The 17,350-nt window shown below is 30.3% G+C and overlaps 1 protein-coding gene across 5 annotated transcripts in view; it reads left to right on the top strand.

Annotated features, from left to right (window-relative positions):
• The window catches only part of LOC106690582 (cytochrome P450 9e2), a 41,438-nt gene extending 30,732 nt beyond the window's left edge, over positions 1 to 10,706 (top strand). For 4 of the 5 annotated variants that reach the window (XM_067050585.1, XM_067050584.1, XM_067050583.1 and 1 more), the window contains 7 exons: positions 457 to 675; positions 902 to 1,075; positions 1,987 to 2,145; positions 4,623 to 4,972; positions 5,734 to 5,952; positions 9,586 to 9,822; positions 10,378 to 10,706. In XM_067050585.1, the coding sequence (XP_066906686.1) occupies positions 458 to 675; positions 902 to 1,075; positions 1,987 to 2,145; positions 4,623 to 4,972; positions 5,734 to 5,952; positions 9,586 to 9,822; positions 10,378 to 10,544 (1,524 nt within the window). In that variant the 5' untranslated portion in view covers position 457 and the 3' untranslated portion in view covers positions 10,545 to 10,706. The remainder of the gene's footprint in view (positions 1 to 456; positions 676 to 901; positions 1,076 to 1,986; positions 2,146 to 4,622; positions 4,973 to 5,733; positions 5,953 to 9,585; positions 9,823 to 10,377) is intronic. The other variant, XM_067050587.1, reaches the window with a different exon arrangement.
• The last annotated feature ends 6,644 nt before the right edge of the window (positions 10,707 to 17,350 follow it).

Below are 17,350 nucleotides of genomic sequence, written 5' to 3'. Positions count from 1 at the left end.
AAATATTTACTTTAAACGGGAAGATGAGACCTAAGATAGTTAAATCAAGCAATATTTAAGCAAATATTTAAGCAATAGCAAAAATGGCTAAAATTCAAATAATGGCGTTTTAATTTAAATTAAAAATTTAAAGATGAGATATTGTTAACCTCCCAATTTATTTATTTTTTTCACTTTATTTTAATTATGAAGATGAAGTAATAATTAATGTAATCTGTTGTATCTCATTGACATCTTTTGTAAATAAGGTCTATTGTTCGCTTAATATAATACATAAATCATTCATGTTTTAATGACAATATACATTAACTTAACAATTTAAAACTGATTATTGATGAGTTGTGTAAGATATGACTAATGTAAATTATTCATAACTTCAGAGGCGCTTATTAATATTTTATACGATTTAGGCATCATGCAACATTGTTTTGATTTAAACAATGATTTTGTTTGTAGGATGATTGGAATAGCCTTAATCACTTTAACTATAACAATATTCGGCTATATACTTATCTGGGCCTATAATAGAAACAATTATTGGAGAAAAAAAGGAATAAAGTCTTTGCCTGGTCTGCCCTTCGTTGGAAATTGCTTACCTGTAATATTAAACAAGAAAAGTGTGGGAGAGATTTTGGAAGATATTTATAAAGCATACCCTAATGAACTTGTGATTGGGTAAGTAAAATTATTCAGTTAATTTTACGTTTTCAGTATGTTATGAATTGCTTTTTTCTTTATTTTTGTTATTTTAAAATCATATACTCATTTCTTATTACTCTATATACTGTAATAAGAATATTAATCAGTTTGTAGAACAGAGTTAAAAAACCAAGAATAAATTAAACCCAGTTAAAGAAAACGAATAAAAAATTTACTTATTGGTTGATATTGACTTTTAAAGGTATTTTGAATTTACGAACCCACGACTTCTTATACGAGATAATGATTTGCTCCAAAAAGTTTTGGTAACAGATTTCGGACATTTTGTTGACCACGGATTCGAAGTGAATGAAGAGAAGAGTCCTTTGGATAACCAACTTTTTGCCATGAATGGCAATAAATGGAGAGCATTCAGGTAATATTGAAATTTTATTGTACTAACAAAAAATATTTTTCCTCGAAATTTAAATTTTACAATTATTAAGTAGTACTAGCATTTTAGCCCTTGAATATAAATAGTTTGAATGAAAACTGAATTTAAGCGAAGCTGATAGGAAAAATCTATACAATTAATTAACCATTAAACTAAGTTATGTACATGGAATCATACAAAAACACTTACTTCCTCTAGAAATATTTCTTTTTCAAAGTATATAAGTGTTCATAAGTTAGTGATAAAATAAAAAAAATGCCAGTTTCAAATTCTGTTAAACGACATTTCTTTGAAGTTAAAATTTAAATTTTTCAAGAATTTTTAAGCAATTTTTTTGAAAGTAAAATTTCTTTACTGATGTTCTAGAACTCGAGAAAACAATATATACGTGAGTAAATAGATTTCGTGACGCAAGGGAACGCTTGAGATGAAACAGAAATGGTGGGGGACAACGCTCGATGTATTTTGCACTTATATTAAAATATTTTGAATATTTAAAATCAGAGTTACTTACTGCAAGTGAAGGAAATGTTCATCATTTCAACTTCTTTGTAATGAACTATAATTCAAAATTTTATCTTGACGCTTCACCAAGACAGAGAGGCAAAAGTGGGAAAGCTTGCTCCAAAAACCACATTGTTAGAGCAAAATAGCTTGAACTTTTGGTGTTCTTAGCGTAGACATTTTTTTAGGGTAGTCTCACATGTAAGGAGTAGCCATGCCAAAATTAAAATGTTATTTAAAAAAAAAAAAAAGTTTTTATACAACTTTTGGAGCAGACCTTCACAATTAAATGATAAATAAGTATATATATTGAATTTAACAGAATCTATAATATTTAGTTTATAACTTTTTTTTATATTTTAACTTGCCAATATAGATTTTTCACTTAGGTCAAATCTAGCCCCTTTATTTACATCAAGCAAACTAAAAGGAATGTATGATGTTATGTCTGACGTTGGGGAAAGCTTATTAAAATACTTAGATGAAAATAAAACGACTGATGTTGATATTCGAGAAGCAATGGGCTTATTTTCTATGGATGTTATTGGGTAAGTACACAAATTACAAAGTTGTATTGTATTCATTTTGACTATAGTATATCAATTTCAGTTTACATGCAGTTTATTAATAGATAAAAACGGCGTTTGTTTGAAAACCACGTTCCTAGAAATCACTATGAGATTTTTCGTAAATGATGTATCAATATATCTAATATGTTGTACACATATTCTAGAACTGTTTTTTGATATTGTATAAGAAATATACTTGATTTTAAGAAGAAAGTCGGCTTTATCTATTCATATAAAGAGGAAATATATATTTAAATAATTGGCCGCTTAATTTCTTAATAGTTAACAAATACAAATAGAAATAGTTAATAGCGACTTAAGTCTCCAAAGCTATAAACTTTAACAGCCCTGATGAAGCCCTACAAAGAGGGACGAAACGTCGGAAAATAAATAGTTGTTAACTATTTTTGTTTCTCTTTTGACTTCAACCCTGACCATCTTCTTCATTATAAAGAGGAATTGTTCAAATGTTTGTCCACAATAAACTTTTCGACTATGGAACCAATTTACTTTTTTTTTTCTTTGGTTTTTTAAATGTTCGCCAAGGGGAGGCTTAGAGCCACTGAAATCCCCGGTTAAATGAAACAATTAAACATTATTGTGGGGTAGCACAGAAAGAATACATTTTCATCCAAGTTATTATATACCAATAGATTTTTTTTTTTGAAGAATAAGTAAAAAATATTACTGATTCCATTAAATGAATTTATATTGACAAAAAATATTAAAATCTAAAGAGCCGTAAAGTAAGCCAACATTTTTTGTTTTTAAATAAATGATCTACTAGAAGAGTTTCTAGAAACTAATATGAAATTGGTGAATGACACAATCTTCTTTGTTTAAATATAACAATTTATTTCATACACAACAACGACGTTTTGGGGTTATCACCCATCTCTAGATTGCTAGAAAACCAAATTCAACAAAATTTAACATACATATGCTTACATTACCAATACATCACATCATTCATTAAACTATTTACCTGATTAACTTTTTTATATATAATATATAACTAACTCATAATTTGTCATTCCATGCTTATATTAAGCATATTATTGTCAATAATTGAAAACTTTTTATAATATCAACTATTATACATTTTTAAATCAAGGAGAATAATTACCTTCCTGAAGGTTATCTTTCACAATGATAACAACTAAATAGACTATGACAATAATCTCCTTCCTTAAAAGCTAAATTCTATAACTATGGTAATACACAAAACTAAAATGTTAAGTTATTTATAATGTCTATATAATGTGTGCATAAAGTCTTAGTGTCCGTTTTAAAATTAATTGCTTTGTCTATGTTTTTAGTAATATATACTGCTTCTATTATTTTTTTATTCTTACTATGCTTAACTATATCTAATATTTCTGGATTATTGAAATCAAATTGATGTTTATATTTAATTAAGCAAGAATGTGTTCATTCACCAATTTCATATTTCTTTTTTTTGGAAAAAGCAAATCTGAAATCCTTACATGCCATTTTTTAATGAAATAAAATATTAGAAATTTTTGAACTTGATTTCTTTGATAATTTGTTTTTCTCCTAATGCCTATTGTTCATGCGATCGCTCATGAAGCAAGTTTGGCACGAAACCTATAATCGTTATTGCTCGGAGATAGAGTAAACTGTCTGGTATAGGATTTATCCAAAACAAAGGATTTCTTGACTACAATTTAGCAGAAATCATAATGAAGAGGCTCGACAAATCAATGTTAAGTTAGTTGATAGTAGTCCACTAGACAGTTTTGAACACTCTTGCGGATCACTGCTTTGGTTTCCTTACCTAAATGTTGGTGTTCTATTTAGAGATGGCCACTAATCATTGTAATATCTTTATCATTTTTCTCTATCCAACTAAAGCTCGATTATTCTTCATTCAATAAATAGGTTATTGGATTGATAAATTATATTAGTATGTTTGAGGATTCTAATAAATGGCTTTAACAAAATAACTAATGATAAATATGTTTGATCCACTTCAGAACGCTAGTCATTCTTTCTATGGCTAGAATTAAGTCCCTCATGTCCTTAAGCCATAAGGCGAAGTAAATAATACCAATATTTTCTCTTTTAATTTTGAAGCTAAATGTTCCTTACGTAACCGATCTAGCCCGAACCCGATATTAGTCCTTCCATAATAAACTCCCTAACCACCCAAACCCACTCGTTTCTAACCTTGCTTCCTCTTCCATTCCTGGCAATCCTCCGAGGCGCCTGAAAAGAAGATGGCCTCGTGACCTTATATTGTAAACTGTTTTTAGAGTTCTACTACTGGGTAGTTTCTCTACATCCTGTATCATATCATTATGATCAAATTTACTGGTTGTATTTTTTTATACAGTTGTAAAAATCAATAAATAAATAAAATTAAAAAAATTTAAAGTTAACAGTAAATGAAGTAATTAATTAGTCTTAATATTTCATATCTTTTATAATTTTAGGTCAGCTGCTTTTGGAATAAATCCAGAGGTATTAAAAAATCCACAATCAGATTTTAGAGAAATGGGTAAAAGAGTAAATGACGTCGGCATTATGAATCTGATCAGGCTTTGGTTGTTCATTTGTTTCCCAGTATTACAAAAAAAATATGGTTTCTCATTTCAACAGCATTCAGTAATCAAGTATTTCTCTAATATTATTAAAAATGCCATTCATCAGAGGAAAAAATGTGGCTTTCAAAGAAATGATTTTATTCAAATGATGTTACAACTTAAGGAAAAAGGACATATTAGGATAAAAACGTTAGATCCCAATGATAATTATCAACAAGATGAGCTCACTGATGTATTTGGTTCGTTTCTTATTATATTATTTATTCTTTTAATTTTTATTTATTTATTTTTTACACAGGTATATTTATCATTCATTTTTAACTCTCCTATGCCTTTCAGGGGATAAAGGTGTTAGGAGCAGTGGGATGTTACGCATGTTTTCATTACAACCTACTATTGTATTGCAGTATAAAGAACAAATACAATTTATATTTTTATAACAAGCCTTGCACAGTTACAAACTGTAGGGTTGCTCTTTTTTTTGTTCCGTTTAGTCATATCCTTTAAATGATTTATTAAAATCTTATCAACAATTATCTCATAGCCTAAGGCAGAAAATATTGGTCCTAGATTAATAATAATAATTAGAAATGTATATCAATTTCCTAATTCAATTCTTGCAGCAAAATGTGTACATTGTAATTTATGAGATTACATGAGCTAACTCAACCGAATCGGCAATGCCGGTATTATTATGATACTGTAAGTTCCTACTCCCCTATTAAAAAATTAAAATTTTCCTGTTAGAATTGACCCCCCCCCCTCACTCCATTATTCCCGTATAATCATTTTTCTCATATAATTATGTTGGTCGCATGAGAGACTGTTCTGTACTTGGTGATGATTCACTGCAATAACATCCACTGGTTCTTAGCCAGCCTGGACCTCTGTCTTCAACACAGCGGATGGATACCTCAGTATATAAATAGTCGATTTGCACTCTCATAACAAACAAAAACACAATGTTGTATTCATTCGAATTATTTTACTTTGATTTTAGAAATAAATGATGACGTCTTAATGGCTCATGCACTATCATTTTTAACTGCTGGATTCGAAGCAACAGCCCTTGTAATAACGTATGCATTACTCGAACTATGTATGCACCCTGAAATTCAGGACGCTTTAAGAGAGGAAATCATGGAGCAAGTTAAACTTAATGGTGGTCTCACATACGAAGCATTGAAAAGTATGAAGCTTATGAAGCAAATAGTCAAAGGTATATAAAAAATTAAACAATAAAGATTCCTTTATTATTATAAGAAGACATTTTTCTATCATCATGTTAGTTAGAAATTTTCATTTTCAGATCAATTTAAAAATAAATTTAGGATTATTCTAACGGCCACGACAGTGAAAATGATACAAATCCTCGACAATGATAAAATTCGCACAATATTTAATTACAGTCCAATTATTAATTTTAAGATTTCAATTCATAAGGCTAGCTATAGTCAAATCATAGTAAAATGCTGACTTTAAAAAAATTAAATGCTCTTTAACCAGATCAATTAAAAATCTAAAATTTTTTTTTTAGCCAGCTAATGTTAGAGGAATGAAAGTAAACTACAGAGCTGCTACAACATTCTAGATGGAACATTAAAATGTTCTTATTTTTCTGATTTAAATGTGAGGTTTATTTTGTCGACAACAACGATGTGTTTAGAGATAAATTTAGAAGTGCCTAACACCCTGTCCTAACAATATAAAAACCTATACAAAATCCATTGTTAACATTCTTCTGGTAATCATTTATTCAATACTAAATTCTTATTGTATCAATATTAAAAATACTTCGAATGATTTTATGGAGTTAAGTCATCCTGTCAACTAGAGGACTCATATATAGGTTAAGAGAAATTAATGAACTAACAATTCAATAACCATGGTGAAATGAAAACATTAATGAGACTAGCGAAACGGAAAAAAACTAGTCCGTTATTTTAACGCGTAATTTGTGTTAGAAGATACCTTTTGTTTATCAGTTACCTTCTACGGCTTTAGACGAAAATATTATTTTTTCTATAACTTTTAGCTTTCCAACGGTATATCATAAGTCTATATTACTACTCTTATTTCAGGAAATGTGCTTTTAGCCTAAATAAAATATTTTTCCTCTTATCTCCTTAAGTAAACTATCCTTTTAGTCAAAATCTTTTTATAGTTAGTAACGGTTAATCATTGGAACAAAATTAAAGTTACTTTAGAAGAAGAAGTTAAAAATCCGTATTACAATGAGAATGGACCTATCTGATTGCCACGGAAATTTCATAAATCTGACCAAAAATTAAAATTTGTTTTAATCACATGATATTATTACAAACTCTTATTCTGGTGCATGTTTATAAAAAATCATAAAAATTGTGTTGTGTTTTTAAAATAACGTCTTACTTCGAAGTCTTACGAATCTCACTTCGTAGTTGGCTTCCGTAAATTAAATAACATAAAAATCAGTGAAGACTAAAATGACTTTATTCTAACATATTTACAAGAACTACATGTTACTGTTACTCAGTCTCTCTCTTCTTACTTAACTATCTAGTCTAGGAAATATATATGAACACTTGAGAAGAGGGGGTAAGAAGAATAGTAGAATAGGAGAAGGGGTTAGGATCAATCAGATAATTTAGGAAATTAGGCGGAGCCTATGAAATTAGAAGTAAATATCTGGGAGGGGGAAAAAGGCGTGACTAGAAGCAGGGTGTGAGGCTTCCCAGAAATTGGGTAAGAGTCATGATCTTGTGAGAACTAACTTTCATGTTTTAAACATAAAATAGTTAGACTGATGCAAGTCCTTTGTGAGATGACAGCATGTACCTGCCTAAGTGTCAGCCTTTGCTATTGATATAGGATACTAAGGGCTTGAAAGGCTGTTAGAAGGGTCTCTGGGGCCTTCTTAGAACCTAGTCGTTTTTATTGTGTTCCTTTTTCTATAAAATTGTAAGAGAATGTGGACATATGCAACCATATGTCTAAAGTGACATAGGTTCAGTTGGGCAATTGTTTAAATTTATAATACCGGTTCCTTAACTCGTAACAGAAATCTCTTCGCGAAGGCCAACTACGAGTTAATTCGCAGGGAGACACGCTTCGACCAGTCCTTTCTCTAAACTGAATCATAGATATGCGTCCATATTCGTACCCAAGCAAAAAAACGCCGAAAAACGTGTTATTTCTGTCCACCCTGTAAAGAAGAGATTGCTTTAAGAAATTCCACAAACTATAAAATATCATTTTATTTCTTGAATTTGAACTAATTTTTATAATTATATTTTTTGTTCGTTTTTTAATTAATTAAAAATTAAAATATGGAAAGAAAAATAAAATTGAGAGAAAGAAAACATATGTAACCATAATAATGTGAGAGATCAATTTTGCAAAGTGGCACTTCTGGTCAGTCGCTTTTTTAAAAAAAAATTCCTGTCATGCCCCAGACCATATACTCGCCTTAAATATGTAATTTCAGTTTCGAACGACCTTTTGTATTTGAACTTTGCAATTCATATACACAGACTATTTTTGGGGACTTGGGTTATTTGGATTTTAGAATTAGGGAACCTCAAAACGTGTATTCCTGTCGAAAACTATAAGTCTAAATTTTTCATAATTACATGTATAGGTAAGTGAAAATAACAACAACATAGCGTTCTCTATGGGTAACGAGCTCATATTGGAGATGTTTTCACAGTTAGCCCAAACCACTGGTTAATATTATACTAATCTAAGAATATCCGTCTTGTTACTTGTTCTCATTTTTTTTTTTGTTGAATTCGACTCAACATATAGTATTCGATGTATTACTTTTCATCAACATCAAATCAGCAGTGCAAATCCTTTCAGGGTTTGGATAAACCCAAAATTGTATTCATCACTGGAATTTCTATCATTGAGAGTGATGATGCTGAAAGTCCTTTTTTTCATGATCCCAAACAATGGACAACTAATTTGGGTCAAGTTGGAGTATGCCTCCTGTGTCACCAACATGTTAGTTTCTTTTGAGTAGTTCCTTGTGTGGAGGGCTTTAATGACCTCAATTTAAAAAAAAAATAAGCTTGGTCCTTCATTGACACAAAACAGTAATCATGATAACCTATGAAGTTCTCACATTCTAAGAATAATTTAGCAATGTACCTACAAGGTTGATTTATTTATAATTACAAACTTCATTAATCATGCCACATATTTAAGCAGATTTATAATTAATTTAATCAATGGTTAAATAAATTATGAATATAAAAATCATTTTAATTTATTTATAACAAAATTATATTAATTTAATATAATTTATACATTGTATTACATGAATGAATCACTGCACAGTGTTAAACATTCCTAAGCTTAAATATTGTAACACACAATTACTAAAAATAAAAAATCACGTTAAACAAAGAATTTAATATATATATACATACACACACACACAATCATCAATAATTAATTTTTTATTATATTGTCACAACAGCATTAAATAAATACTTTTTAAGGAAAGAAGTGAGTGGATATACAGTTTTAGTTTGAATCAGCATGGGCGTACCTAGAGGGCGACAGAAGGTGGCTGCCCTCCCTACGCCCTCCCCCCACCCGAAGTTAAAAAAAATTAATTTACTAAAAATTATAATTTTTTAGCAAATAAATGGAATAACTAATAAAGCACTGCTATAATTGTATATAATTATCTTGGAGTTTTGGTTTCATTCGCCTTTTCCGTGCTGAAATGTCACAACCTGATTGACTTTGGCTTGCTCTTCTCCTGGCCATGGTGAATAAGCCATTAGCATTGAATATTTTAAATCATATTTATTTTACAATACCATTATTAAATATAAATATAATTACTTTTTTTTTTTTGCAGAAACTGAAAGACTTTATTCCTTGATTCCTTTCCTTTCTAGAATGTGCACAAAAGCATACACATTACCAAATGGTTTTACAATAGAAAAAGGAGACTTTGTATACATTCCAGTGACAGCAATCCACATGGATCCAAATTTTTATCCTGATCCAAAATGCTTCAAGCCTGAAAGATTTGCCGAACAACCAAAACCAGGCACGTTTATTCCTTTTGGAGATGGTCCTAGAATGTGTGTAGGTCAGTAGGTATTATGAATTATACTTTTCATTCATAATGTGAAGAAAAGTAAAAATAATTAAATGATTGCCCTTGTTGTATAATCATAAGTGGCCTATTAACAACATGAAATTATGCTGTTTGATTCTCTTTTATTATTTGTGGTATTATGGTCTCCTAGAGAGATAATGTTATTTTACTTCTGTATCTCTTAAAAACTTAAAAATAGTTTATGATTGAGAGATTTATTTTTGAAAAATCTTTCTTGTCATGTTCTTGTGTTTACTGTCTGGTAGAAGTTCATCATCATACCATTTAAGCAAGTATGAGCAATTGATGATTGGAATTATCTTTTTACTCTCTGAATTTTTAAGAATTTCAGGTTTTAGTTGTTTTTCAATAATGTTTTATTTTTCTCTTGAGACAAAGACCATTCGAAGTTCTTTATCTCAAAATAGTCTCCAACTTTCCACACAGTTAATAATCAGATTGAAAAACCACTTCACCCCATCACAAACACAGTTTCAATTATTATAATCATGAATTTTCTTTATAATGAATCCTTTAAATTTTCAGGTGTGAGGTACGCAACGTTAGTTATAAAGTATGGACTTGCCTTGTTTCTCATGAACTACAGTGCCAAGTTATCTCCTGCAACTAAACTTCCAGTTCAGTTTGTTAATAGATCTTTTGGATATATCCCTAGTGAAAAGATATTGTTCAGAATTGAAAAACTTAACTAACAGTAACCTCTTTTTTGAATTAAAACAATATTTTATTGTAAGTGAAAGTTGAGAAGTAAGAAACCCTGACTGTTACTTCATAAATTTAAATGATATTTTTTTATTTATGATAAGGATATTGTAATTAAATTAATAAAAGAAAGGAGATTGTGTTGGTTTAGATTTTCCTGTTTTAGAGCCCTATAAGTAAGAAAAACCATTTTGTGAAAGAATTATAAGATGTTTACAAAAATACATTTATTCGTATTGGTTTAGCTTTGTTCTGTAGCCTGTAATAGTTGTTGAGGAGTCTACAAGAGAAGGTTCAAAGTCCAGAATAATAATTTAAGTAACTAAACATATTAATACTAAAAATAATTTAAAGGTAAGAACCTAACTTATTATCAATTGTAATGGAAGTTGTTTTTAGAGTCAATATTAGTAATCATGTATGCATGAAAAGAGTAGATTTAAGAAAACAGAATGAAAGAATTGGTACTGAAAAGTAAAATGTATACCATATTATAATCATTTGGTATAAATAAATAAATACATGATTTAAAACATGTCAAGAGATACCTAACAATGGAGATCTAATGATTAGTGAAGAATAAAAAAATAGTGATGTAAGTGAAATAATTTACTGAATATTTTGATAAAATTATTGCTGGTGTAGCGACCATAATACCATCTGTTGGTCGTCTCTCCAGCTACCGCTTCACCATTGTTAGAGCCAACATGATGGGATCTACCAGCTAAGAGGTGAACCTGGAATGTCTTACATGTTGCATCTTTTGGTGGCGTTTAATATCCCAGAGAGTTGACTATACACCAATTGCCAAAATTCAGAGCGCAATTTCTCCACTAGGGAGCTTTTCTTCTGATAAGGGAGTAAGTAACAATATACATAGTAGATTAACACATTCTAGTGCTAGTTTTGTAAATGTATAGAGGACTTTTTTTTACACTCTGCCTTCTCTGGATCTTTCCTCCTTCCTCTACAACTTCCTCCTTTTATTTCTTTTGTAAGGCTCTGCAGTTAGTTCCTGTAGGACTAAAAATCCCCTTTGCGACTGTAGGTTAGATCCCTGCATAGTTAAGTTTCCTTCCTGTGAGGATCTAGGACCAGTTCCCGTATGACTTGCCATTCCCTTCTTTTCCAAATGACTCGTTTCCCACAGACATTTTTCCATCTTGTAAGGAATACCTAGCCGGTCCTGTAAGGCTCATCCAGTCCATTCATCTTCTTGTATAGTTTATCTCACATCCTCAAGTGGAGTCAGAACCATCTAATCTAACACAACTACCTCTTTATTAGTATATATATTACGAAGTATAATCCATTAGTCATTTTTGTTGAGTTTTAAAGTGCCTAGATAAACTAACTCTAAGAGAACTAGGAAGGACATTTGACTTTTTACTGCTTAGCATTCCTCTGAAAGTAAAATAATCTAAAATTTGATGAGCAATACAAATTTTAGTGTCCATGAGTTTGCAGCCTTGTTTTGGAATTTCGCATTGTGATATTAAACTACGAATCAATAAAAAGTTAAATGTCTAAAAAGTGATTCCTATAAATAACTGCAAAAGGTCTGTCATACTGGGGGAAATGGGATAAATTTTCTTTGTTTAGTTTTCATGACTCTAAGTAGGTACATAAAACTACAATATTTTTCAGTAATCTTAGAATATAAGAAATAATGTAATGATCATTTCTCACAGAAAACTTAGTTTGGTGCAAGCATACATCACTATGTCTCTAATGATTTAGCTTAGATTTATACTCACCTTTTACGTTATTTGACAGATTAAAATCCAACGCCATTTTCATAACCTGAAAACATGATTTCCAGAGTACAATCTCTGTTTCAAAGAAATCTATTACAGTTTATTATTACAAAGAAAATCGGACGGTAAATTCATTAATCTTTAAAAGAGCCGAGGAGAGAGTCTTTACGGTTCTAAATGAAGGATATAAATAATGGCCTATGGACAAAGCCGGAACTAGGAGAAGAAGGGACACGTGTTTTCGTTACCCCCTCCCTGGTCATTCCTGAAATACAGGGAGTTTATCCTAGATGTAACCACCAACCTATTCTAACCAGAGGGAGAGTTAAATTTTCTTTCGCCCAGGCCAAAATCGAATAGGTGCCGTTGGAGACATCAGGGTGCAAAGTGACAAAGGACACTTGTTCTTGTCCAAGGAGCGGATGATGCGATGAGTGGACCAAGGAGTCCTGAAGTATTCATTAATAAATCTCAACTTATCCAAGATTTTGAAAATAACGGAAAAGGTTCAATTTACCCTCCATCAAATTATTAAATAAATCTAAAACAAAATGTTAAATTTAAGGGTTTTATGAAAAGAAAAAGTAAGTTCTTTTATTCAGTTATTTTTCAAAATAAGAAATAAATTTTCTGAGCGTTAGAACTTAATTCATTGATAATATTTGGTTGATTTAGTTCATGTAATTAGTTTAATGCAAATCTTCATTAGATGAAGCGAAAAACAACCCTTGAAGGAGACGATCGATTCAGCTTATTTGTCAATTTGCTTACGTTATCTAATCTACGGGATGTAAAAAGTTTGTTGCACATAGCGGATGGATGATTACTGATAGTCATTTAAAACACAGTTTCGTGTCGGTAATACCAAATTAAAAAACTGCAGGTATGTTTTCAGAGTTGTTTACTTTTGGGTTTTTTTAAAGTTATATTAACATGGAAAATAAACTAGAGTATTTATTTAATTAAAAAAATGAAGCAATATATTATACAGAACCGATAGATGGTCGTCATGAGAACTCCTGGGAGAGTCTATGTTATTTTGTCGCAGTGTCTGTTGTATTTTTCTAATAATGTCTGTTTTTCTAATTTATAGGAATTTGTGTCCGAGCTCTAAAAAATAATATTAGATTTCCACGCGATTACTAAAAATTGTATTACAATAAAATTTTGATTTTTAAACTATAAACTAATATGTTTCTCAACCAATTACTAACAATTGGTAGTTATAATAAACTAATCGGAAGTTCTGGCCCTGACCTTAACTGAGAAGGATCCGTTAAAGGTTTGTTTATCTCGTGAGCAGAGCCAAATTTTGGATCAGAGGTTTCCTAAGTGGGTGCCGTGTCACCCTGGGGTAAGCGAATGCCACTTTCTCAAAATATTATGAAAAAAGAAGAAAATTAAAATTTACAACATTTCATTTGCACTGTTTTCCATCTCTTTCTACATAGTCAACCACACTGAGAATTATTTATTTTTGTAAGCTCAATAAGGGTGCCACTATATTTTTTTAGCACAGAAAGAGTACCTAAAATATTTTTAAGCCCCCAAAATGTGCTGCGATAAAATAAGTTTGGGATCCGCTGCATTAGATGATGTGGTACCTTGTGCAGACCTATGTATGCTAGGAGCACCCTCTCTCCCCATAACATTAAACCTATAATCTTGAGTTCACCTCCTTTCTCCCCTGGTTCTCTCCCTACTAACAGTGTATTGCCGTTTTAAAAAGATTTCTAAGATTCACCGTAAATGTGGAAATATGGTATCGTTAAGGAAGTTGACAGTGATAAGGTTCTCATGACGCCCGCAAGGAGCGTTGATTATCGTCATGATTCTTCAGGAGTAACCAAGTACGTTTCAAAAGCTCTTGGTTAAGGACTTGGTATTCAGCAAGAACGTAAATATATGATTGTATATTTTAAATCATTAGAAAAGCAAAACAAATATAAAATGCATGACTTGAGTTGATAGCGTATGATGTATTGATTGTGTGGTTAGTGGCAATGGACAATACAAATTTGTATGAAGGAAGGAATGACGATGGCGTAGCGTTGTGTAGGTGAGGGGAGGCGGCTCCTCTAGGGTTGTACTTTTGTGGGGTGGCAAAATTTCATAGTAGGTAATAATAATATTTTGTAAAAAATTGAATTATTTCACTTCATTACTTTTTTATTTTTGACCTGTACCAAACACGATATATATGATTGTTTTTGCCAAAATATTCCTTTGAATTACTGCATATTTTAGTGTCAAATTGAAATACCTAAAGAAGGCGGTCCATCTCTTCCACGAGCGGCTGACAACCACGCTATGCCATTGGGTAATGGTATTGGGTAGACAGAAAGAGGGAGAAACTAGAGGTGTGGAATATATATATATATATATATTTTTTAAAAATTGAAATAATATACCATGCTTAACATTCTTGGAGATAATTTTAATTTTTTTTTTTCTAGTATTTTAACAGAAAATATATTTTTTAAAAATTAAGATAACGGAAATACCAATAATAACTTATTAAGATTATTGCCTACTAGTTTTTATATAGACTCAAGAAATATCGAGTTTATTTATTTTTCAGGAACTTTTGAAAAGAATAAATAACTATTTTAGTTTTTAAATATAGGTCTTGCGACGAATTTGAACGCCTGAAGCCTTAAGACATTGCGTTGGCGTTGTTTACGCTTATGATCCGAATGAATCTACGCATTCCTAGTTCCATACACTTCTTTATATAAATTTTTATATAAAGAAGTGTATGAATAATATTTTGTTATAAAAGAATTGTGATTGACAACAATAGACGAAGTGTTAGGAAGTTACTTCTGTATTGTTTGTAATTAGATAATGTGATTATGTTCCATTAAGTTAAATGGAAGAAATTAAGTTGTTTCAAATAATAGAATACGAGAATCATCACTCGTATTATTACCAAAACAAATACTACATTGTACGGAAGTAGTGGTGGTGTGGGACTCAGGGTTGTCTTTAATCAGGATTAGGTAATTTCCCCTACTAATCCAAAACTCGATCAAATTCATTGTGTAACGAACCTAGTACTGATATACGATAAATACTATACAATTTGATACTTATAGTTTATTATACTATATGAAAAAATATTGCCGAAATCAGAAACAAATCATGTCTCATGTTAGAGGTTGACAGGACAAGGAAAGGGTTAAAAATGGAACTGTTCTGGGAGCATTGATTGCTACTACTACCAGTCCAGTGGCTGACAGTTCCATCAATGTTTATGGGCACCCCAAGATGTAAATATTGAGTCTAGAATTAGGAGTAAGTTCTTCAAAATTCAAAACATCATTATGCCCCAGCTCTGTTCAACTTTCATAGAAATTAAATTCCTGATACAGAGGGACTAATATATACTAAAATATGTTGTAATAATTTTAAAAATATTAAAAATAAAATAAAAAGAATTTTGATTCTTTTTATAACTTTCTTCAAATATAAGAGAAATAACTTTGGGTTCAAATTAAGAACTTTACTCTTAAATGGATAATATAATTTATTCAAATTTAATAATATAAAAGACTCTTAATTTTATTATATAAAAAGAAAGAGAGAGACTCTTAATCTCAGGGCGTGTTGTTACTAGACAATCAGAACAGGCATTTACAATAATCTCAATTAATTTAATTTAAATCTATTATACAAATGTATTCTAATTTAGTTATAACAAAACTAACCAAGCTCTATATACTAACGATCCTCCTTTGTTGATTCTTTGACGCCTTCCTTGTTCTCATCTTTGTCCTGTCCTAGCATCAAATATGGCTTCCTTCTTGACAGCTAACTCACGACCACCTCTTCATACTCCTCTCTCCTTGGCGCCACCAACGGAACTCCCGTGACACAAGTTCAAAACCTGCCTTGAGGTTCCATGTAAACATCGCTTGTCGCACAATAGTTAGGGATTTTTCCAAATGATTTACTTTCTGAATATTATTCATTAGCACTATTTCTTGATTTCTATTTTTCCTTTAATTTACTGTATTTTCAATTATGATGGGAAGAGTTAAAATAATTTTTATGATATTTGAATTTGCTCAATGTGGCCTTTATTCTATGTACCGCCATCTTGGCTTCGTTTGGAATCACGAAGTTATTATAAACAATGAAACTTGGTTAGTTTGCTTTTTGGATAAACAAAACAATGAATATTAAAATGATACATAAAATAAAACATATTAAAACCATTTATACATCAAAATATACTATTTACTAAAAAAGAGCATATTACAATGTATATATTTAATTTTGTATTTGATAAATTCTATACATTGTATTATATAACGACTGGTTACGTTTTGACAGTCCTATTAGCTTTGGGATGGTCTATTTAGATATTACACTGGAGAAAGAAAATCTTATCAAGGGTAATGATAATATCTTTGAAGCAAGTTTGTCAGATGTGCTGCTTTTTAGGTAAAGCAGTGGTATGTTGCTAATAAACCTGTTTCACCAGTACAAAGTAAGATAAATTGAAAACAGTCTGTCTACAGATTTCAATTGATATTTTTCAAAGTAGGGCTGCTAACAAAAAAAAAATATTTTTAATATAGGACAAGTCCTAGTCCTGAAAATAAAACATTGTTATTTAAAAATTAAGGAAATATGTGGTACTGTCCCATAGTAAACCTCTTAATTTATATTTGAAGAAGTCAATTGACACACATTTGGAAGTTATTATGTTTATTAATCAAAAACTGTTAAAATTTAGAGAAATATTAAGTTCTTCATAAAAGATCTTATACAATTTATAGAATACCTATTCTTAATTTTTTGGATATACTTCTTACTTCTTACCTGTTATCATAATTGGCACAGAACAAAAATGACAGTATATTTTAATCACCTATTTACTAAAGTATTTCTAGAAAACTCTGTTGTCACAAACAAGTGATAATATTTATCATCATAGTACTTTATTAAATATATATATATATATATTTTATAAAAAGCTATACATAACATTCTAATAGTTTATAGACTAAGTTTATTATTTGTTTTTCCAG

The sequence above is a fragment of the Halyomorpha halys genome, unplaced genomic scaffold, assembly GCF_000696795.3.
Source record: "Halyomorpha halys isolate HHAL.00 unplaced genomic scaffold, Hhal_1.1 Scaffold1761.1, whole genome shotgun sequence".
NCBI classification, from domain to species: Eukaryota; Metazoa; Arthropoda; class Insecta; order Hemiptera; family Pentatomidae; genus Halyomorpha; species Halyomorpha halys.
The sequence above is the reverse complement of the archived record's forward strand: the minus strand, read 5'-3'. Positions and strand labels throughout refer to the sequence as shown.